Source organism: Calidris pugnax, unplaced genomic scaffold (genome assembly GCF_001431845.1).
Source record: "Calidris pugnax isolate Ruff unplaced genomic scaffold, ASM143184v1 scaffold219, whole genome shotgun sequence".
Classification (NCBI taxonomy): Eukaryota; Metazoa; Chordata; class Aves; order Charadriiformes; family Scolopacidae; genus Calidris; species Calidris pugnax.
The window spans coordinates 11,769,112-11,793,687 of NW_015094507.1; the positions used below are offsets into that span (position 1 = coordinate 11,769,112).

The window sequence follows — 24,576 nt, forward strand, 5'->3', positions numbered from 1 at the left end:
AAAAAAAAATAAATCTCTTTTTTAAATCTGGTTCACATATTGTACCTAGCTTTTCTATAGATAGCATATTTAAAGTCCTTCAAAACCAAGAAATATAAAAAAACTCAACAACTTATAATAAAGAAAGCTTTACCACCTCAAGAATGCAGAAACACAGTTTTTGTAAAGCCAAGCTTTAAGAACACAACTGTAAAGTGTTTCTAAGGAATGCAAATAAGTACTTTTTTGAAAAACAGAAAATGAAGTAAATCAAGCACTGTTCTGAGTTTCTGTGAGTTTGGGGGGTGGGGGGGTTGCACCAGTAAATATATGTTGTACCTTCACAAAAGATGCACGCGCATTTTGCAGATGCTGGTGGAAAGATATCTTACTCTGATGTAGATTCTTTTTCAGACAAGAAAAGCATTAACAATAAATTCAACAATTGTTTTGTAGTGCTTGATGAGTAGTACCATTCTAAGCAGCTTAAAAATAATACCACAAGCATGGAGAACCAAGAGAGAATAGCATCAAAATCAAATTAATGTTTTCGTCCTCTAACAAAAATCTTTTGATTGTTTACTCAAGTAGAGAAAAATGTAAAATGTGCATATCGTTGCCTGGTATCTCACTGTTGACATGATATAGTAGCAGGGGAGAATTATTCCTAAGAGAGCTGATAAAGAACTTGTGTCATAGAATTCTTTTGTTTTAATGAAATCAAAAATTTCCAGGACAGGTCTTTACCCAAGAATTCAACAGGAAAATCACTAAGACTCCAAATTGACTGGGAGTCAACTTATGATCCTAAACTCAACATCTAATCCTCAAGTTCTAATTCTATCATCACTCTATAGAGTACAAAAAACAGAACAAAAACTTTCAAAGAGAAATTCACTTACCGTTAATTGCTTGAAAAATACCTGCCAAAACAATCTCTAATGAAAAAATGGTTTTGCAACAGTTAGAGTCAGTAAATTCTTTTAAATGGGAAACAAAAAAAAAAAATCTATTTAGGATTTATTTCATAGTCAAAGTCTCTGTTGAAATGTGAATAATTATTACTAACACCTTCTGTAGAACACAAAAATAAAATATCAAGGAGTTTTAATGATATCTCATAATTCAAACAGAAATAATGATATGGAAATAAAGCAATTAGAACAGCACCAATGCAGCACATTAAGAGAAAAGAATGCATATAAAATGTTAGGTCAAACCAGTGAGGAACACGTCGTTCATGAAATGGATTCATGAACTTCTTAGAAGACAGAAACAGCATTGCTGCTGCAGTCAAACGTACAAAATAAAGGTCTAGCCTGACAGCTATTTTACTGCATGGGCAAGAAAAGAAAAAAAAAAAAAGGTTTATTTTTCAAGATTTAGAGAAGATATGGCAAGATGTGAACACAGGCTCTACAAAAAGGGAAATAAAGAGGAAGACATCTAAAATGACTCCCTTACGGTCTTGAACTTTTATGAGAATGTTGGTGTTAGGAACAGTGACAAAAATGAAGGAATAAAAAAGACAGGTAAAAAATAATGAGATAAGTTTTGGTGATATTCAACTGAATTTGACAGTAATAGCCAAGATGAATATTAAGATAAGCTTGAGATGCAGGTTTAGATAGAGAAAGATAGGTCAGGGAAAATAAGTAGATTTTTGCAGAAATATGAGTTAGAATCTGCATTATTTCTGCATTATGATATGTTCCTGTCTATTTTTATTTTCTGATATATCATTATGTGATCATGTGGTTAATCTAAACTATGAATAAGTGGAAAAATCATTAAAGAAGGAGAAATAACCACTTCTGATTTAAATTGATAATTTTATAATTGTTACTGTGATTGGAATAAATATTTCAAAGAAGATATAGAAGAATGTTCTAAATTTAAGGCCTGAATACCTTGAAACCTTTCTTGCATATCCTAAGACCTTGCAATACTAATTCATTATTTTTCTGTCAGTACCACTTTAAATTCTCATCATCAACGCACTCAAATGTTGTCACATATGAAGGCATTCTCTGGAAAAACTTCTTTTTTTGAATCTCTACTTGTCTCATATTTCAGGTCTTTTTTTTTTCCTAATACTTACTCAGTTGATATAGCTGTTTAAACTATGAAATCTACAATATTTTTAAAGAAATATGAAATGAATGACAGTTCACAGTCACAATACTGGCCACAACGGAAGAGAGATAAACCACTGTGCCAAAATCCTGAATTTTCTGAATTCAGATAAGTAAGGCAAAACATGTTTCTAAAGTCACTACTTGTAATTCTGCCTCTGGTTGGCTAATTAAGCCATCCTATGAAACATTCTTATTATTTGAACCTGATGACGAGGACTAGCACAGCAGTCTTAAACAAAAATCCAGGGAGTCTTACAAAAAACAACTAAGTCACTCCAAAAAATACAGAAAGGAGGAGGTGATGTAGCTTCTTATTTGATAACAAAAATATATTGTTAAATTAAGATGTTACAATCCAGTGATCCCCTGTGGAGAAATATTTTGAAAATTGACTAATAATAATGTTCAATAGGTATTAGCATGAGTAAGTATCAATACTTTAATTTAGGAGAATCATTTGGAAAAAAAATTCAGTTAAGTGTTATAAATAGCTTTGAAAATGTCAACATCAGATCAGTGTTTTCACTAATGCAATGAGGCAGCCATAAAGCAGACATAGAGCTATAAGGAGTTCTGACAGATCACAGGTTTTATTATCCAGTACATATAATGGTGGTGAAAAAGACAGAATGTTCTATCTTTCTTTCTCTTAAAGAGCCTCTAACTCCCTGCTACTGTCAAATTTTCTGAGATTTTGATTAATGAAAGAGGCATGGCTAAACTGACTTGCATTTTATTGAAAATGAAAGTTAGGAGGAAGGCTCTATCTATCCTTGAAGAGAAGCAAGAGAAGTTCCTTTGCCTTTCCTAGGGAGGCTATACACAGCAAGACTTTTTTTCTCTTCTACACAGTAATACAAAGAGCTTGTCTCTAGTCCTTCAACAATGTGAGGACCTTAAATTAGGAAAAAGAAAAAAAAACAACAAAAAACCAAGTTGTTGGAGGAAGATGTCTCCAGAAAATTTTAAACTGATTATTATAAACATCTGAAACCATTCTGTTATTGAGAGAATAAAAGGTCATGACTATTTTTATAAATGTAAGCATTTTGTATGTAAAAGTTTCAAAAGATACTTAATTAAAATACAAAGCTATGTCTAAAGATAATACAAATTAAGCCATGCTTTCCAATTGCCTAGCATAAGTTTTAACTTAGCCCAAGCTGAAAATCCTGAGATTTGAAGAATGAGATATGAAGAGATATGAAGAAAAGTTCCCATTTAATCCTCACATATAATAAAAGAAGTCATGATCTAAAAATTGGCCCTTTTCTATAATTATTTATTGAATAAATAATTGAATATTGAATAAATTCATAATTATTTCTGAATCATAAAAGATCTGCAAGCTTTAAAGTCTATTTGTAATGCATGATCTTTGTGCATGATCTTCAAAATAAATTCAGTAAATCAATCCTTGAATAAAGTTCTTGAACAAAAAGGCAGCAAGCCAGTATAAAGAATACTTCTTTATGAAGAATGCACCTGTAAAGGATGAAGACACCTGGATTTTAGCTCCACCTCCCTCAAATATCTAACACCCTTATCTTGAATTAACCAGAGAGGAGGGTAAAATATTGAATGAAAAATTATGGCAGAGAAATCAGACTGCTTCACTGGAGAAATTCAATTTCAAATGTTTTCATAGGGAAATCCCATCTATATTTGCTGTCCTAGTGAATATTTCTTTTCCATTTGCAACTACGGAGACCAATGTCTTTTCCAACAAGAATTCATTATCATTCCGTTGTCAAAGGGAAGGAATCACTGAGCTGATTTTTCACTTTCAGTATCATTTATTCAAAAGTCATTGTTTGGAGATCAATAATAGAATCATGGCATATGTGAACACTGAGTAAAATGGTTAAAGTAAGAAGAAATGTGAGTAAACTATGGGAAAGGGGAGATTGAAAACACACAAAGCCTGATGTAAAGTCTTCAGTCTCTGTTCACAGTGTGGAGTTTCAAGCCTGAGACTGACATGATATGCTGAGCTCACTGCAGATAACAATGTTTTCATTTCACATACATTTTTGAGTCCAAGCAATTACATAAAGAGATTGAGCACAGATATAAACAGTTTATTTAAAGATTTAGACTCTATTTGGTACTTTTTATATTTATATGAATTGCGTGCCTGCCTTTCTACATACATAGAATCATAGAATTGTCCAGGCCGGAAGGGACCTTCAAGGTCATCTAGTCCGACTCCCCCTCAGTCAGCAGGGACATCCCCAACTAGACCAGGTTGCCCAGGGCCTTGTCAAGCCTCCTCTTGAATACCTCCAGGGAAGGGGCCTCAACCACCTCCCTGGGCAACCTGTTCCAGTGCTCCACCACCCTCACAGTAAAGAACTTTCTCCTAATCTCCAATCTAAATCTGCCCTTTCCCAATTTAAAGCCATTTCCCCTCGTCCTATCACTACAGGCCTTTGTAAACAGATTCTCCCCAGCCTTCCTGTAGGCCTCCTCAGGTACTGGAAGGCTGCTATTAGGTCTCCCCGGAGCCTCCTCTTCTCCAGGCTGAACAACCCCAGCTCCCTCAGCCTGTCCTCGTAGCAGAGGTGCTCCAACCCCCTGATTATTTTAGTGGCCCTCCTCTGGACCCGCTCCATCAGGTCCATGTCCTTCCCATATTGAGGGCTCCAGACCTGCACACAGTACTCCAGGTGAGGTCTCACGAGAGCAGAGGAAAGTGGCAGAATCACCTCTCTGAACCTGCTGGCAACACTTCTTTTGATGCATCCCAGGATGTGATTGGAATTACAAATGCTACAAACTACCCTTGTAAATACATATACACTACAGTATTATTTCTTTCTGAACTTAAGTAACAGACAGTTAAAATATAACAAGCAGATAAAAATAAAATAAATTTTAAAATAATGATTAAAGTACTATGACAACTTTCAGAATCATAGAATTGTCTAGGTTGGAAGGGACCTTTAAGATCATCAAGTCCAACCATCAACCTAACATAATAGTAATCAAGTTTATTACATTACTTTATGCAAAATAAAACCTTGACACTTTAAAAAATATTCTCCAAGGGAAAAGAAAGGCTAAAAACCTAAACTAATGGCCCAAGTGAAGTACTAACTATATGGGAATATCAGAAGTGGTAACTATCTGGAATTGTTTTCTAAATTCTTGTGCACCATTTCTGAGGTCTGAAGTGTTGCTTGCTAATAAAATGTACCAATAACATGCATGTAAATAAAGGGCACAGATGCATAAATAAATTGCATGTATTCAAATAGATTAAAACTTAAGAATAGATAAAACCAGAAAAAAATTTTAAAGGAAAATTTTAACAATTCAGAGAGACTAGTAAGAGTTATGATCCAGGTTAAAAAGTTAGATTACATCTTCCATGATTCACTAAGGATAGTATCTACACATTTTTGCCTCCTAAGTAAACATAATTTCAAAAACCAAAATAAATTTTAATCTAAGTTTAGTTATATGTTATCTATGGGGAAAAGGAACACAGGTTCTATTCTGTGTTATCAAGAGGAAATGATTGGAAAAGCTCCTGTTCCACATACTTTATTGCTGCAGCTTCTTCAAATGCATTTTATTTCAAGATTACGTTAGTGAAAAGCTTAGGAGGCTGCACTAGTGCTTGTTCAAGAAAGCTTTAGGGCTGAATATTAAAATCATACCAAAATGTGATTTTTCTTTGCTTCTGAAAAATTATATAAGAAATAATTCCACAATATCTACCCCAATCATGGAAAATTAGTTCCAGATGATGACACTACCTAACAACCATCAAATCTAATAGCTATGCATGCCTATACATTTATACAGATGTGAAAATATCCATGTATAGAGATGGACAGAGTCTAGCTAAATATCTGCTTGCTTTCCATGTATCTGTTCTAGGTGTAATGCATACACACATTTGAAGATAATATAAATATAATACTCCCACGCATTCTTCTTAAAAGTGTGAAGCCAGGCATAATAAACATCTGTTGCAACAGCAATACCAGATTATTATTTACTAGAAAATCACAAAGATAACAACCCTTCTAGTAAATATGAATATTTTGATTAACACATGTTCTGTCCATCTGCTGAAATCTTAAAGCAAATTGAAACAAGATTTATAAATATTTTTCTTCAAGTTATTCATGCGGTTCTTGCCACCATTAGGAGGTTTCATTTTAGCTACAAAATAGTCTCCCCTTTTTCCTTTTTTAAATGACAGCTATGTGCAGGATATGTTTTATCTCATTCTTTGATCAAATATCTCTATATCAAGCAATTCACCCAAACAAATGTAAAAAGGAACAATGACATGATTTTCAAATTGACTAAAATGTTTTAAAGAGACTGAATTCAACTAGCATGACAAACTGGGAAAGCATGCTTTGAAGGACAAAAAGTAATGCCTGCCTTATTTACAAGTAATTGTAATGGTTTTGACACACAGTGCCTCACTTTGTTGCTTCAGTATATGTTGATATTTTTGTCTTACTGCGTGCACTTTATTGTGAATGTTTCAAGAAAGACGTTCTTCTTCTTTGTGCATATCAAATAATTTACATGCTTACACTACATACACAGAAATTTCTCTAAGACAAAGTCTAAGATCCGTTATCAGAAGAGGAGGCCTGACTTCTGTTGATTAATGAAGACATATGTTTTGTCACAAAAAAACATATATCTGTTCTCAGAAATAAATTCTGAATACTATCTATTCCATATTTTGATTTAGGTATATGCCACAGAATAGCTAAACCAGTTCGGCAGAAACACTGCCTATAGGCAAGACAGAGATGCAGAATAGTCTTCATTTAACAAACAAATGCTACATTATAGAAACCATTGATGTGAACCTACTTGCATTACTTCTTTAAACATCTGCATTTTCCAAAACAGTGCTATTCAAATGGCATTAGCATAAAGGTTTTACAATTTGTACAGAGAGAATTGATATCTAAATGAATAGTAGAAAGGTTCCAAAAGTTGACTTACATGATCAATTAGTTCACGAACCATTCCATTCCACTGTCCATTGGCATCTTCCTGGGCTCCATATTTTCCATCCTCCACCAGTCTAATCTCATAGGAAAATCCAAGAATAGTAGACAGCTCCCTGAGGAGGTCAATGCAATAACCTTCAAATCGATCATTCCCATACAAAGGTTTGTCAGATTTCTTGAACATAACATATGGCTCTTCCTGTAAAAATTAAAAAGACAGAATGGATAATGAGTGACCCCACACCTTTCTTTTCTTTTTAACCTAAAGTAGCACACTGTCATGACACCGCTGTCAGTACAAAGAACAAAAGGGAAAAGAAGAATCCTTCTAGCTTTTGGTTATGTCTGTCTAAAGATTTTATTTATCTTTAAACTGAAGTTAGTCAGAAAACCTCTTTAATCATTTTGATTCCAAAAAAAGACCCTGTAAGGACCATAGACATATCTTTAAGGAATTCATAGAAACACTAAATTTAAATGTGCTCCTTAACAAATTACATTATACAATTGTCATTCAAACCCCAAACATCAATCAAATGCTGCAAGTAGTAGGTTTTACACTTTTTCTTACACAAGAATTTTAACCGTTTTGTCAATGCTTTGTTAAATAAAGTAAGGAAAACCCACAGTGGGAAGAAAAAGTCAGTGAAATCACCTACTGTTCTGTTGCCTCAAGTTATAGGCTGCCATTTACAAGACTGCAGCAAAACTAGAGAAAAGTTAACTCAAAAAGCAAATTCTATTATATACATTCAATGAAAATGGTATTTATTTTCTTTAAACTTTTATCTTCTTGGATTTAAACAACAATGAAACCTTCTTGCATAAAACTGATGTGTAAACAGAACACCAAACAAATCAAAAAGATGGCCAGAATATTCATAATTGTAAGAAGAAATGACATTTAGAAAAACATAGGATTTTTACATGGATTTCTCAATATAGGATAAACCTCCTCAAATACAAAGCTGAAAGGAATAAGAAAAAAAACAAATGGTAGAGCTTTCCATTACAATATGATGACAAAATTCAAGTTTTATTTGGTAGGTTAAATACACAACTCAGTCTTTTGTTCATGTTTTAGACAAACTTTTTTCATTTTTTACAGTAATAAAAAAATAAGCAACAAGTAAGGTAAGAAAATAGTACGAGATGCAATTACCGCACCAAATACAAGTCTCAAAGAATAATCACATAAACTCTCCAGGCTATCTAAACAGAATTCATACAGCCCTAAATCTCCGCATCAGCACTCAGTGGGGTTAAAGGCATTTCATTCTACAGGCATCTGACAGCTTTAAGAAGGATTTTTCAGCATTCCTGATGTAAACATCTATCTTGAGATGTCCCGTGATTTAAGTATTAGAATTGCATAAAGCTAGAACTGTAACATATAGGAATTTTACCCAAAATGCAAAGGAGAATGCAAGGAGATCTCTTGCTCTTAAAAGAAGCGTGTTCAGAATGTATCTGTTCCCCTGTTGCCTCCTACATATTTTTTTTCTAAATAAAACAAACTACTGAATTGAGACTCTTCTGAGATTCTATTTTTATATACTCTATTGAAATTAATAAAGTTATGGTTATATTTTTAAAAAGTACACCACTGATCTTCATATAATTAACAAGGAATATAACAAGAACTAAAATGTCTGGAGAAACTACTAGGATTTTTTGACAGAAGCTTTTCAAATAGATAGACAAATGACTCCAGTAGAGCTCTTCCAGATGTAGTACTGACAAGGACAAAGACCTGACTGAAAATATAGAAGTTGGAAGCAATTTAAATGACAAGGATTACTGAATAATCCTTGAGAAGCAGAAACAGTGACAGAACAAAAAACACGTATGAAAACAGTTGTTAATAAACTCAGACACCTGTAAGGAAAACAGTTTTCAGGCAAAATGAGAAAGAAAGCACACTACTGGCCAAGCAGAAGCTATGCTAAGACAAAACACATAAATTGTGGAAAAGACAATTCTTCAGTGAACTGAAACTCAGAAAAGGAAGCATGGAAGAAGTGAAATGTAACTCAATGTGAAGGACAAACAGAAAAGCAAACAACATAATATTCATGCAGGGACAAATGTATAAATGCCAAAGCAAAATAATACAGGACAATTAGCAATCAATATTAAGCATTAAAAAAAAAAAAATAATAAAAAAAAAAATCATTCTAGAAGCAAGAATAAAAGGAAATCTAGGAAATTCTATGAACTAGCTCATCTGTTGCCCAGTAGGAAGAGAAAGCCATGAAATCACATTATAAGGGCAATCAAACAGTTCCAAAAAAGTCACGTTCTTCTTCCTAAAAATATGAAGAAAATTCAACTGTTCAGAAATGTGCACTTCATTGGAAGAGATTTATTATCCATTTGGAAAATTTTAGTAAGTTATATTATTTGAGAGAGTATAGTTAAATATTTCCTCTTTTTCTTGAACAGAAAATATGCTAATTGGATGTGTATCCATTCTACAATGGGGCAGGATTGGAATTCAAAACACTAAGTTTCAGAAAACAGCACAGTAATTTTTTAAAAATGGCATTCAAAAGGAATTAATGAATATTTCCACGATTCAGATCAATAATAAATTGCAGAAATTCAGGAGGAAAAGAGCTGATTAGACAGCAACTCTATAAAATTCAGTTATGGATATTATAGGAAATCATGTTCTAGACTCAACAATATCACACCCTTCACTGAGAAAAAAACCACTTTGACCTACTGACCTACTTGGATTTGTTTGAGCAGGAGTTGGTACTGGAGGACCTACAGTGGTCCCTTCCCATTAACATTACTCTCTCATTTTATACTTTTGACACTATTAGTGCTTCAGATGCTGTAGCCATTCAGTTTTGAATACTGCAGTTCAGTAGAAACATGAACCAAGGTCTACATAATAGGACAAGGAAAGTCTGAAAGAATATAGGGCGAGACACAACGAACTTGTGAAAGACCGAAGTAACCACTGGGCTACAGCTGGCCCACTCATCTGACATTCTGATTGGTCAATCCAACCAAAACCATGACAATAGGTTGTTTCACTTAAGCAAGACAAGAATGAAAGGGAAGTGATAAAAGTCTTCAACACAAACAAAGTTATTGCAAAAAGAACCAGAAAAGTTCTTTTCTGTAGAGAGAACAGGAATTAACGACCTTAAACTTTGGCCAAAAGAAATAAAGGTAAGAAATTAGGAGGCACTTTATAATGGTAACTATACTTTGGTGCCAAAGTAGGTTATCTAAGGATTTGGACTGTTTCAATAGAAGAAAAAGTGAAGCTAAATCACCTCATTAAAAAAAAAAAAAGAAAAGGAGGCCAAGAAAACACAAAACAGCTACCTGTGGCAACTGATTCTGTTGTGAAAAGAACAGTCACCACTTAGGAAGTGAAAAATTGTCCATTTCAGCTGTGAGATTCTGTATTTTTGGAATTTTCCAAAATGCCTGGAACTTCTTTATCAACAGTAGTTAATTCAAATATATTTTCCCACATTAAATTAGGATTAAATACTCAATAGCATTGTTTATCTACACTTTAAATCCTAAAATTTATATCTGAAGGTGTAAAAAACCCTGCTTCAGATGTAAAAAAAAAAAAAAAAATCAGACTTGTGTTTCCAAAATACAGCATTCTATATATGCCTCTGTAGGTATTATGAAATTGTTATGTAGCTTGGAATTCTCATGTACTCAGATCCTAGATATTTGCTGAGTTGTTCAGATATTTACAGATTCAGACAACCTCCAACCTTTCTGGAATCTTGTCAAGATTCTTGACAAGAGTTTTGTGTCTATCTTTTTCTGTTCCATGCAATCCTGAATTATGTGGGGCAGAATTTAAATATGTGTGATGTCAGGGAGGCAGTATAATTGCCAGTTCATGCTTTTATGTCTCCTCTACTTGGTAAGTGAAGTTAAAATAATCTGAAGACAACAGTCATTTGTCATATGCTGTCATTAGAGGGGGTAGCACCCTTCTGGATGCAAAAAAGAGGATTACATCAAGAAGTAGAGAGATTACATAAATCCTTTATTTGATATAAATAGTTTTCTGAAGTCCAAAAATCAAATAAGATAAAAATTGGACAGATATCAAAAAGAAGCGAGAAGGAATCAAGTTTCAATTGTATTGTATTAAAGGCCAGATTAAGTGATCAAAATGTTTTCTTCTGACTTTCTATGCTTAAGCCTCCATGAATGTAAACAATTGGATTTCTTATAATAACTCTCTATGTTGCATCATTTCATTTTGCGCCAGGGGAGGTTTAGACTGGATATTAGGAAAAAATTTTATGCTGAAAGGGTTATTAAATATTGGAACAGGCTGCCCAGGGAAGTGGTTGAGTCACCGTCCCTGGAGGTATTTAAAAGGCGAGTAGACATAGTGCTTAGAGATATGGTTTAGTGATGTTTTTTATCAGTGTTAGGTTGACAGTTGGACTCTGAAAGGTCCCTTCCAACTTGGGAAATTCTATTATTCTATTATAAACAGCAGGTATACTATCTCCAAAGACTTTTTTTCATTAGGGATCTCAATATAACAGCTTTCCAGCACACTTTTTCATGTATCCTATTTGCAAAATGTATCTATATTCATTTTTCAATGCGTAGGTTGCATCACAAATGTAAAGCTACCCTACACAAGAAAAGATCATTGTCTAATGTTTCTACATGTTGAATTGATATTGCACCTTTTCAGACTTGTTTTAGTGTTTAAAATATACAACTAACACTCAAAGGAAAAACCACTTTATACAAATGTGTGCATGGAAAAAATATTATTGATAGAATGTGTTATATTTGATTGTCTTGATCTATATGTTGCTTTCTTTTTAGATTTGGACAAGAAATGCTTATTTGAATTATCCCTGTGAGTTGTATTATACTTCATCTACAAAGATAGAAATGACAACAATAAACTCTACATTTCAAATCATTCTAATTTTAATTTTTATGGATACTTATCAAACATATGGATTATTCATTAATACTTTTAACACGGACATATGTATTTCTTAAAGAATCTAGAACTTTTGTTCAGTATTGAAAAAACAGCAAAACAACAACAACAAAAAGGAAGCCCTGATAATGAAAAGAGGAAAACCACCTTCAAAATCTGCCACTATTTGAACAGACAATTTTAATCATTAGCTTCTGTTCACCAGGGATACTGGAGTTAAAAGGCTGCCAGGTCTAATTAACATTTATGTCAGATGTAACAAATACACAATAGGGTTTCACAGTTGGCAGTCAAAATTCAAGTGGGAGAGGTGAAGCAATCCACCAGTTACAATCAATCAAAAAAATGTAATATGTTAGACATCTCACTCGTCATTTGAAACAGGATATTCTAATAGAACAAACTAAGGCCAGATACAAGAAAGCACCAAAGTCGCCTTCCTTCACTGCACTACCTATAATAGAAACTAATTATGAATAACCTCAAGATATTTCCTGAAAGATTCCCTAGTATGACCTTTTGGGTCATGAAACATATAGTCATCACTATAATTTGATAAATCACAGCCTAAAGAACACAAGCCACAGTTGTTCTTTTCTACAGTTTCACTCCTCATTTTGTCAGACTCCTAGAAAAAAGAGTTTTATTTATTCTCCCACAGTTTACTCTTAACTTTGGCCAAACTTTAAATTAATTCAGCTACGTCCCTAGAATGTGAACTAGGTTTCCATTCCAGTAAGCAAAATGGATATCAGTGGATGGCTATTTCAAGCAAAACCCCTTGACTCAATAACCCACAAAATGTGAAATCATTAAACTGTTGCAACACTGCAGACTGTGCTAACCTATTTTTCAACTGAATTGAATCGTATTGTCTTCATGATGTGTGAATAATATCAAAGACTTTATTGTGTCTTACTATAATGGAAAGCAAAACATTATTTTCTTCTGATGTACCTTAAATTTTCAAAAGACTGTGGAGAAAAACAAAAAAAAAATGCAAACCCAAGACATTCAACAAATCCAGCAAGCATTATCCTAGACTGATGGCCCTTGGTGTTCATGAGTGCAAATCCTGAAGCAGAACTATAAACTGTTCCTTGCCACTATGTAAAAGTATATTTTTATGACTAACATTTTAGTAGAAGAGAATTGAAGCACTGGAGAATTACTCGAGAGATGTTTTTTGGGGATGATGCTGTAATAGAGTGCTGCTTAGTCGTTAGCCAGAGATATAAATACATGGACACTCTACCTTCTGTTTGCACCCAGCCAGGAGAAAAATAGCTTTATTAACCTTTTTCTATTAAGTCAAACTTTAGCTTGTGCTATCCCACTGCACTCATTCAAATTGTATGACTCCTTTCAAATGTCATCATTTTTTTCTGATAAACGTCACTTCCTTTTATGCTTGAAATACAAACAAGCACTATAGCAAAGCATATCTCTGGATACCTTCCAAGTCTGAAGGCCCCAAATGTTATCCAGGTTGTCCTGGATCTCAGGACAAGGATAATTTTCAACATAAACTCTTTTGCATTTTGAGCACCGTAAACTCTAAAGCAAGTTAATTTACCTTCCTCAGTGGAAAACTTCCTGAAACACATTAGTTTGTTTTACATTTCTGCTACACCTTCAAGAAATCAGTGAGTTTACAGGCTGCGCTGATGGCTGAAGAGAGATGAGTGGAATTGAGACAGAAGTGGAATAAAATTCAAGAAAGAGAGGGTGCAGTCTCTGGATGTTTAAGTGGGTATAAGAAGTCTGGGAGAGGCATTTAGGCACATACTGTTGATGACAGGAAAGTATTTTAAAAGGGGATAAGAAAATTACTAAAATAGGAAAGTAAGGAATTGTATATCCCTTTGCCTTCCAAAGAAAAAAATTAACAGATCTGAGTAAACTAAAAATAGAAAAACATCAAGTTTACAGTTTTTTTGCTAGTCAAAAACAGATTCAACTATTTCATGGCAGTACACAAAACTCAAATAGAAATAATTATTTAGGGCTATAACATCAGCAGGAACCAAATACTATTGAATTAATAATATATCAAAATTTAGGTATTACTTGAATCATTCCAGAATGATACAATCATAAATGTGAGAAAGCGCCTGCATCAGGTATGCTTCCTCAAAGTACGCCATAAAAATGAAAATTAAAAAGATTACATATCTGCAATTCTGTTTACAAGAGATGAGTGACCCATATTTATAAAGATAAAAAGTTAAGTTATTCTTGTTTATTATATTAATTTAAAATTTGACCAATTTTTCCATTAAAAATTCATGCTTTAAATATCCTTTGGGTCCAAAAGAAAGGGAGAGAAAGAATAGAAAATGGGGAAAAAAAAAATCCTAGGCAGGATATATGGATACAAAATAACGGGAGTATAGCGGGGGGTCAACTTGAATCACTACGAAACATTACTTGATGATGCAATAGGTCTTCATTGTTTGATAATGCAGTAGGTCATATATAAAACATTTGAAAAATTGTGAAGGGCAGTGGGAAGAAAAAAGACAGACTAATACTCTAGGAAGTATGCTTTTACTTTAAGAGACTAGAAAACGTTCATTTACATTTTATAAAAAGGAAACCCAAGGCATTATATGTTTATAAACTGTGATTAATGGCACAATAGGAAGTTGTGGTAAAACTGTGCTGGTCTTAGCATAACAAGAACTTACATCTGAAAGGAAGTCAGCCATGTTCCAATTATATATCAGGTATGTATTTTTCAATTAGTGGGATAAATGAAACAAAAGATTTCAGAAGATTTTCTATAATATGTGAATCTTCAAATAAAAACAGACTTTATGAATAACCAAAAGTTACTGGCTGGAGGAAATTATATAGCTTATGTTACATAAAAGGTTAGAAAGCACACTGTTATTTGTACCTATGAAAATTCATTCTAGCTTGAAATGTCAAAATATATGTTGGTAGGTAAAAGCTTCTTATTAAAGAACAAAACTTTGGAAGTGAATTATTTCTTTGATACCTGCAAATTCATGAAAATGGTAGCCGCAGACAAACACAGCAGACACACTTCTGGAAAGTTTTTCATTTGTGTTGAAATTAAAATTACTATTTCAAGTCTATGATGCGGAAATTAGTGAACTTTTACATAACAAAATATATGTAATTATAAGTAAAAAATACCACATTCACCACTGTGAATTTGTCCAAACTGGCAATGAAAAAGAAGTTACTTCTGATCTAGCACAAATGATATCTCAGTTCAATTTCTGTATGATTAAAAAATTCAACTTAATAGTCAAGTAAGAACAATGATGGAAAAAACGTTAAATACTTTGTACTTTCTTTAGAGGTAATATCATGGTGTTAGATCAGCAAATGAAAGCCCTAAATTTTGCTGGCTAAACTCACAAGGCTAATAGCCAACCATTTTTTTAAACAAGCACTTTTTTTGTCCTCTCATATGGTGCTGAACTCAACAGCTTTGTGAAGAAACCAAACATTTAGCCAAGAATAAGGAAAGTGAAATTACTAATCAACTGACATAACTCTAAAATTGGGATAATTTACTTACTGTTTAGGTGAGATTAAATATCCATGACTAGCTTAACATTCATGACTCTGTCATTCATGACACAGTAATTTCTAAGTAACTGTAACATATACTACAGACTGTTCATTACTGTTGCAATTAGTACACCATATTCTATTAGCTTTCCTGTACAACTGTATTTCTGAAAGTGCAAATAAAACTGCTTACCAAGATGGTGGTAACAATTAAAGAGCGATTCGACAGGGAATCTGTGATGTTTGCTGGTTTTCCTTTCTGACTCTCTGTCATGTTAAGGCCACTCAATGGATCCCAAGTTCCAACCTATAAAGCAGTAAATTACTGTGTAAATTGTCCATTAGTTACATTTCAGCATTTAGAGAAGAACACAATAAGGAAAAACAGATTGTGACAGGAAAAAAAAAACAACAAAACCTGCTCATATTTATTATTAAACTCCATTATATTCTGCCATTGCATTCAAAGTCTGCTTGTTTAAAATATGATTCACAATACCTCAAAGTGTGTTTTGTGAAGTGTGACTTAAAGTGGAAAAATGATGTGCAGAATGTCTGAAGCTACTCTGAATACTTAATTTTCCATTCAGCATTCATTCTTCAAGTTAAACCACATCTGTAAATAACTTAATAGCTAAGCAGAAATTCGTTTATGAGCAGAGAGCGTTGTCTCTACAGAAGGATGAACCATTTTTTGTTTTCAGAGAGAACAGCAGAGCAAAAAGATGTTTTTAGGAAAATGTAACATAGAAGACTGAAAATAGTTTAAGTGTAATAACTGATTTTCAGATAAATGTTCAATATGTAGATCTTTTAACATTTTATGCTTTGAAATTCTTATTCCAGTAAAGTCAAAAGGAGCTTTATCTAAGTTAAGAGGTCCAGGATTATGTTTTAAGGTTCAAGGACAGTGTCAGATACTAAGTAATAAGCAATGGGGATTATGATTACATCATTTATCAGCAATTTCATCACCATACAACTAAAATGGATAAGCAGTAAATACAACTACTTTTAGACATCAGAATATTTGTACAGAACATTTGTATTATTCCACTGTCTAAAGAAACCAAATAAAAAATGAAAAAAAACCAGAAATATTTCTTGATTGTTTTTAAAAAACATTTTAAATGTCATTTGAAATGCTAAGCAATATATAATATAGAGAAATTTTAAAATGAAATCTAGACTGTAATTAAAAAATTCTGTGAGATTTGATTGTGAATATACATATATGTATGTTTGCATAGATGTATACATAAAAATACACAGCTTTTTTTTTTTTTTTTAATCTTGCAAACTGATTCCTGATAAACTGTTCATAGACTTTTAAGTGATTTGTTGCAGGATGGCTGCAAAGTGCATGCAAGATGCAGTTCAGTATGGGATAAATACAGTTTCACTTCTAAAACTGAGAATACAGCAGAGTATGAATCAGCAGAAGCTGTAACAGAGAAAAGGCAAATTTGTTCTCTTCTTCTACAATTTTCTGTTCCACAGAAATCAAGATTTTATCTTTCTTGTTTGCATAACACTCAGTTCCAAGAAGTCACTAGTTTAAATGGCTGTGATTCTTGAATTTTGGCCATTCAGTGCCTTGTAAACCGGCAAAAGGAACCTGTGCATCTCAAAACACAACTGGAAAAACAACATCTAACACAACATTTCAAAGTCTTGAAACCAAAGCTTACTACCAAAAAAACTTTTCTTCATTTACTCTTTTAATATTATTTCAATACTCAACTTGAGCCTGCTCCTGCTGTTTCTTCCTGTAATTGAAGCTACACTAATCTCCTCTATGAGATTCAACTTTAGGTACAAAAGTAGCACAAAAATTTCTAAGGGAACACCATCACTGTATTCAATCAATTTAAAATCTTAAACTCATTAAATCATATACTTTATTCAAGTTCATAATTCAAATTTATCTTGTGAAAAGCTAACACATTGCTAATTAAAACACTTACTCCCCTACTTTTTAACATAACCACAGCCACAAGCAAATGAAAAATTATAAACTGGGTTTATTTACCTATATCCATCTAAACTTCTAAGAACTATCAACAACATTGCTTTAAAAGGAAACATCTGTCTTGATAAATTATCACATTATTTGTCTACATCAGGTTAATTGTACTTGTACTGGTACTTCTGTGAATCAAAATCTAGGAAATGGAACAAAAATCAGATGTTCCAAATTAGAAATTCTTTACAATATCTTTATTAATGAGCTCAAACTCAACAATTTATGCTTATGATTCTTATATACCATTGATATGCATATCTCCCAAAACATCTTCTCAAAGTTTCTTCTTCTTGAGAAAACTAAACATAGACAGTGCAGCAAATTCATTCTTTTCTATTTACTTAAGCACAGTGTTTGAATTTTAAAGTAGCCTTTTGAACAGAGTAGAATTGCTAATGTGTTTTCAGTAGAAAAGTTAAAATGGCAAAAATGTAGAAAAAGTAAATCAAGATGCTCTACTATGTATAACTGTAATTCCAACAACCTGCAATTTACTTCTACTGCATTACATTTATTTCCCACAAACTTTTAAGTTTTCCTAAAAGGTGAAATAAACTCATATTCTAATATACACCTTAGAAAGAATGTTCACTCAGTAAACACAGTCACAGGGAGGCTGTCAAGACCTTGATCACCTATTCTTTCATTCAAGTCCCCTAAATGAATGGCTAGACTATTCTGGAGTGAGCATGCATGTCTGAACAAGTCAATGCTTATTATCCACAGTACAGGACCCAAACTGGGTGTTCCCATGAAGGTGACATTGTGCCCCACATTGAGACAAAGAATCTCTGTGATACAAAGAATTAGCTTAGTCAGAATCACCTTATTCAAGAGGAAACAATTCCAAGAGCTACTAAGAGACTCATCATTGAATACCATAGCTTATTCTGTAACGTGGCAATTGGGGTACTCCTCGAGGACATGGAATATGGTTTCCTAACTACACTTGAGTGATAATTAAAAAATTGCATCCAGGCTTCCATGTATTGAATTATTATGTAACTATCAGGTTACTGCAGTTCTGCAGAAAGTTTGGACAGACACTTCCATTCTTTTATTGTTGCTTTGATAAACCACAATACTCTACTTTTCAGTTGGGTTTTTTGGTTGGTTTTTTTTTAATAAAACAGTTTCCAGAAAAAAACCTTCAAGTAATTTGCAGTCTCTTAGTTAATTTGCATCATCTAATCTAAGACAATGGTGGCAATGCAATGTAACTGTTTGGCAACGGTATGGAACAAGTTCTAAACCCCTAATCCAAATGAAAAATACATGTTTGTGATACTGACAGACTTATAGGAAATTACGTATACTTATAGGAAAATACATATACTTATAGGAAATTAACAGCGGATTCATCTTTTTGTTTTCATTGGAGATTATGACCGCTGAGACAGGTAGGTAAAAGGAAAAACTAGGAAATATGTGCTTAAACTCTGATTGTAGAGTCATAATTTTTTCAGAATTCTGTATTTACTAGAAAATTACCTGGGTCTGTGAGGACACTATTCCTTTAGACTTTACTAAGTGGAGTTTCTGGGAGTATTCTGGTGGAGTACTGCAATATGCCTGCCATTTTCTTATATTCTTCCCTAGATTTCTGCAACTGGCCACTTTCAGATACAGAATACTGTACTAGATGAATCTAGAGATTATTTTTTCCTGCACCACAAGAAAAGTTTGCCATCCACGTTTAGGCAGGTACACCCTGAGGTTTCCAAATAGTAAATAATAAAAAAAAACCTTAAATAATCTTCACAATATTTACTAGTCAATAGCTCAATATTATAGTTTCAAAACTAAATCTCACCAGAAGTGTTTAAAAATAGTCAGTGTCATTACTAAAGGACAGAATTCAGCAAATACTGAAGTTTGGCTAATGTTCACACAAATTTAAAATTATTTCAATTCTTTTGGGTTCAAGTATTTTGTTTATTCAGTCTCCAAAAAAAAAAGTACAGTTGTGCTTCTTTCCAAAAATATTAATTTAATTTCACAGTAAAATGCAATTGGCATTATTTGTGAATGAATAATACTCTAGAAAAAAGTACCTACCAAAGAATAAAAACTAAGTAAAAATATCAGACCTGATAAATCAGAATGAATAATAACTCAAATTCTGAATACTGAACACTAAACACAGTTAATATATGCAATAATATTTTTTTAAAAATTTAATAGGTTCATACAGTAGAATAATTACAGATAATTACAATATGTTCTTAGACCTTTATCTAGGATGGAGAGTGCTGATTACAGTAATTCTTCGCATAAAATTTAAATAGCCTGCTCAGCAATTTGAGAAGAAAACTATATTGGACTTCAGCTCAAAGTCACTAGTCTCTTCTGGAAATATTAGATGAATTTTTGTGACTCTTAGCAATACATTTGCTAACAGAATAAGGACATAAAGCTTCTCAAGCCTTCTCAAAATTATCTTCTTTTCAAGATTATTGATGACTAACATAGTCCATTTCTTAGTTGATCTATGAAGTTAAGCATATATGTAATTCAAAAGACATATTCTGACTTGGCAATTTTTACAGATTGTAGTATAAATAAAGCTTGCACTCAAAAAGTTCACAGCTGAATACTTAGACATAGCTATGTAAATTTAGCATGTATCCTCTTTAAAATAAAAATGCAATTTGTCATATAGCAAAAATCTGCTTCTACTTACGCCAATAACAATTCAGCAAGTTATTTAAAAAAAAATATCAAATTTGTAGTCTCTTCTTAGTAACACCCAGACTTGCTTCAAAGCTACTACCCTTACCAAGACCAATCCAATATAATTAGATTTAACCCCAGCCAGCAATTAAACACCACACATCCATTGGCTCACTTACCCCACACTGGGATGGGATGAGAATTTGAAGCATAAAAGTGAGAAAACTCATGGGTTAAGATAAAGACAGTTTAATAACTAAAATATATACACAGATATATATATATGTACAAACACACACACACACACTGTAAGGAGGGGGGAGGTGGTAAAGGGAAACAACAAAGGGAGAGGAAAATAAAACCCAAGAAAAACCTGTGATGCAAAAGGAAAGAAAACAATTTCTCACCACCAAATGGCTGCTGACCAGCTAGTGGCCAAACAACAGCAGCCCCTGCCAACCTCCACCCTGCAGTTTTATTGCTGAGCCCAACGTCATATGGTCTGGCACATCCCTTTCATCGCTCGGGGTCAGCTGTCCCAGCTGTGGCCCCTACCAACTTTTTGTGCACTACCAGCCTACTCACTGGCAGGGCAGTCTGAGGAGCAGAAAAGGCCTTGACACCATGTAAGCATGGCTCAGCAATAACTAAAACATCCCTGTGTTATCAATGCTATTTTCAGTACAAATCCAAAACATAGCCCCATACAGCCACTCTGAAGAAATTTAACTCTATCCCAGTCAAAATCGGTGTAATAATTCACCACACCCCCCAAAAAAAAGTATTGCACTCTCCTGAAACTTAAAATTTCTGAGTTTACATATACTCTAGATTAGTTTACTGAGCATCAGCCTCATGAGATTTGATCGAGAAAAATCCAATAGATTAAAGTAGCATTCTTAAGCATGTTTGAGAAAAAGAAGTTTATCTCTATGAATATAAGAATATGTGTATTCTTTGTTGCTAATTTCCTTCCAAACTCTCCTAAGAGTAACTTCTTTTGGCTCTGAGTCAACCCAAACTGTACATCCTACTCATAGTGAAGTGCCACAAGCATTGTACTAGAAAGGATCATTGCCCTTCTGCAGTGGTACCAACTGTCTAACTATACAGCCAAAATCAGAGCTGCATTTAACCCCCAAAGAACTGACAAATGTGTCTACAGTTTACCATCTTTTCTTTATTGTGTTTTGTAGGGCAGTTATTAATAGTGGTGATCACATAAAGAAAATAATTATTTATACTCCAGTGTAAGTAACATTATTTCTTCCTATTTATGTATTTCCCATTTGGGAATTTCTTCATTTATTTTGTTTTCTTCAGAAACACTAATATGCTTGCCTACTTTGCCAAATATCATGTTAATATCAATACTTCTGGCTTCCACAGACTTTCCATCTCACTTTCTTTTTTCCTCTTTTACAAAACCCTCTGTTTAAGCCACTTATTGTTTTTTCCTGGTCATTAATAAAGATACTAAATAAAACAAGCTCTTACATTAATATACTGGACAAAAAATTACAACTATTTTTGTGTCATTTGTATGGATCCTGTGTGTAGGTTCCTGAGCAATATTTCAAGCCAGTTGTTAACATCTCTTTTCAACAAATGTGATTATTCTTAAGTGACAAATTTTTATCTCAAAAGTGGTATTAAATTCAGGTATTTATTATCTCCCTGAAGTAGAAAATAATTTTCCTCATGATGCAGCTTCAGTGTAAATACTGACTGATTGTAATTTAAATGATATTTGCTTTTTATACCGGATTGCCACAGTTTGGGATTTTTATTACGCTTAACCATAAATAGTTTCAGTGTGTCCAGACTGTCATCAAATTTTTTTGTACATTACATTAGCAGCACTCCAATCATCTATTAATTTTATCATTCTCATCTTATAAGAAGCTATCATTTTTGTTAGACATGAGTTTTTATTTGGAAACACATACTCCATATTGATTGATGCTTGATTATCACCTCTCATTCAAGAGTTTCAGGAACAGGTATCTTATGTAAAATCTGAGATCACACATTGCATCTTTTTAAATCAATGAGCAATTTTTCTGTTGTCACTGACTTCAGCACTGCACTTAAAATACATTATTTAGGTAATTTCCCACTATACAAACCAGACAATTTATCTAGGACATTTTTTTCCAAAAAAAAAAAAGTCTTCTAGAAACATTTCATAATAACTCTTTTCTCTCCCCTCCAGAAATATTTTTCTCCTCAAGATATCTCATTTTGTCACAAAAACATTGCAGATTACAGCTCTAATTGTTGGGTTAAACTGTTGGCCTTCACATAAAAAATTGTTCCCCTGTATTTGGAAAGAAGTTAGATGAAATAACAGCTATTTACAGTATCAAAGCATGACCCACATTATATGGCACACATACCTCCCATGCCCCAATCTTCCCTCATCCCAAAAAACAACTGAATAAATAAAACATAGCTTTAAAAGATTACAATCTTGTGGGGGAAAAAAACCAACCCAACAACCTTTGAGACAGCTCTTTTATTTAAAAGGACTGGCCAAAACATACTCTCTCTAGTAGGAAGTGTCCTGCTCTAGCGTTCAATGATTCACCCCCTATTCAAGCAGAATGCGTTTTGCATTCTTCCAGAATAACCAAGTTTTCTTCAAAGAAAAACATCTATTTGTCAGCACTGATTTCTCTTTCTTAGAAAAATGCCCTATACATCCTAAATAATTACTAAGCAATTCAATCTAATGTGCATAGAAGTTAATTTTCCTTTTCCTGATCACATATCACCACACCCTACAGAAACTATTCTGCTCAGCCTGGAGAAGAGAAGGCTCGGGGGAGACCTTATAGTGAGTGGCCTTTCAATATCTGAAGGGAGCCTACAGGAAAGCCGCAGAGGGACTCTCTGTCAGGAAGCGTAGAGAAAGGGCAAGGAGCAACAGTTTTAAATTGGAAGAGGGGAAATTTAGATTAGATACCATAAAGAAATTCTTCACTGTGAGGGGGGTAAGGCCCTGGAACAGGTTGCCCAGAGAAGCTGTGGATGCCCCATCCCTGGAGGTGTTCAAGGCCAGGCTGGATGGGGCTTTGAGCAACCTGGTCTGGTGGGAGGTGTCCCTGCCCATGGCAGGGGGCTTGGAACTCGATGATCTTTAAGGTCCCTTCCAACCCAAACTAGGGTTCTAGGATTCTACGCTTTTGCTTATCTTTGAATCTGTGTAGAATTTCTCATCATTCTTTGCTAACACTTTCCTGGCTCCTAAACTTTTCTAATACACAGTAACTAATTTTTACTGCTCTTTCCAAAGATATTCAGCACATATGATGAAAAACTACTATTATCACAACCCTTTATCACATGGTCAGCATGAGTCATGAAGTTAATAAAAGTATCTTCCCTTTCTGTGAACTTCTGTATACAGAGCTCAAGCATATGGTGTTGTTTTTAAATATCCATATCCTCTTACAACTATTTCTGTTGTCTCTTACATATCTTTCATTATTAGTTTCCCCAAGTTCCTTTTTCTTCCTATTATGTGTTTTAGAGTGCTGTATTTCCTGTTTACTTTTATTTTCTTCCCATATTTCTGATCTCAGTAGACCTTTTTATTTTTATCTTTTAAGCGGAGTACATATCTCCTATCGTATCTCAACTGAGAACTAAATTAACATGCTTTTGTGTTTCTACCTTCATATCAGTACTGATGGGGAAATAAAACCAGACATAACACAGATCAAGATGGAAGACACCATTCTTTTATCCCACTGCACGTCTATTGGGCAATATTTTCCACAAATGTTCTCTCAGAAAATTTCTAATCCACATAGAAAATTTTGTAACAAAGCCACATCTCTTTTTTAATAGAATTGTGAAATAGTATCACATATGGCATTAGAAGACAAATATATTACATTGTCTGTATTTCTTTAATTATTTTGCATTTCTGCCTGAAAAGAAATTAAGTACATTGTAAAGATTTTATTTTCCAGAAAACTCATGTTACTTGATGGTTCTCAAATGCCACCCAATGTTCCTAAAGCCATCCTATATTACAGAGACTTCCTTTTCTCATTTTCAACACTTATCACTTCAGTGACTCTTCAGCCACTACTGACTTATTTAGCTATTCCCATGTCATCAATTCTTATATTTCTGTTTCCAGTAAGGAGGACAGGTTGCATTGCACCTATTCTACTCATACACAAAGCTAATTTGCTTTTCAAATATAATCACTACTATATACTTCCCCCCCCCCCCCCC

At 33.5% G+C, this 24,576-nt stretch overlaps 1 protein-coding gene across 2 annotated transcripts in view; it reads right to left on the reverse strand.

Moving 5' to 3' along the window:
• Positions 1 to 24,576, reverse strand: part of GRIK2 (glutamate receptor, ionotropic, kainate 2) — a 354,035-nt gene that overhangs the window by 142,296 nt on the left and 187,163 nt on the right. For both annotated transcript variants that reach the window (XM_014964600.1, XM_014964601.1), the window contains exons 9-10: positions 15,820 to 15,933; positions 7,104 to 7,310 (exon numbers count right to left, since the gene is read on the reverse strand). In XM_014964600.1, coding sequence (XP_014820086.1) covers positions 7,104 to 7,310; positions 15,820 to 15,933 — 321 coding nt within the window. The remainder of the gene's footprint in view (positions 1 to 7,103; positions 7,311 to 15,819; positions 15,934 to 24,576) is intronic.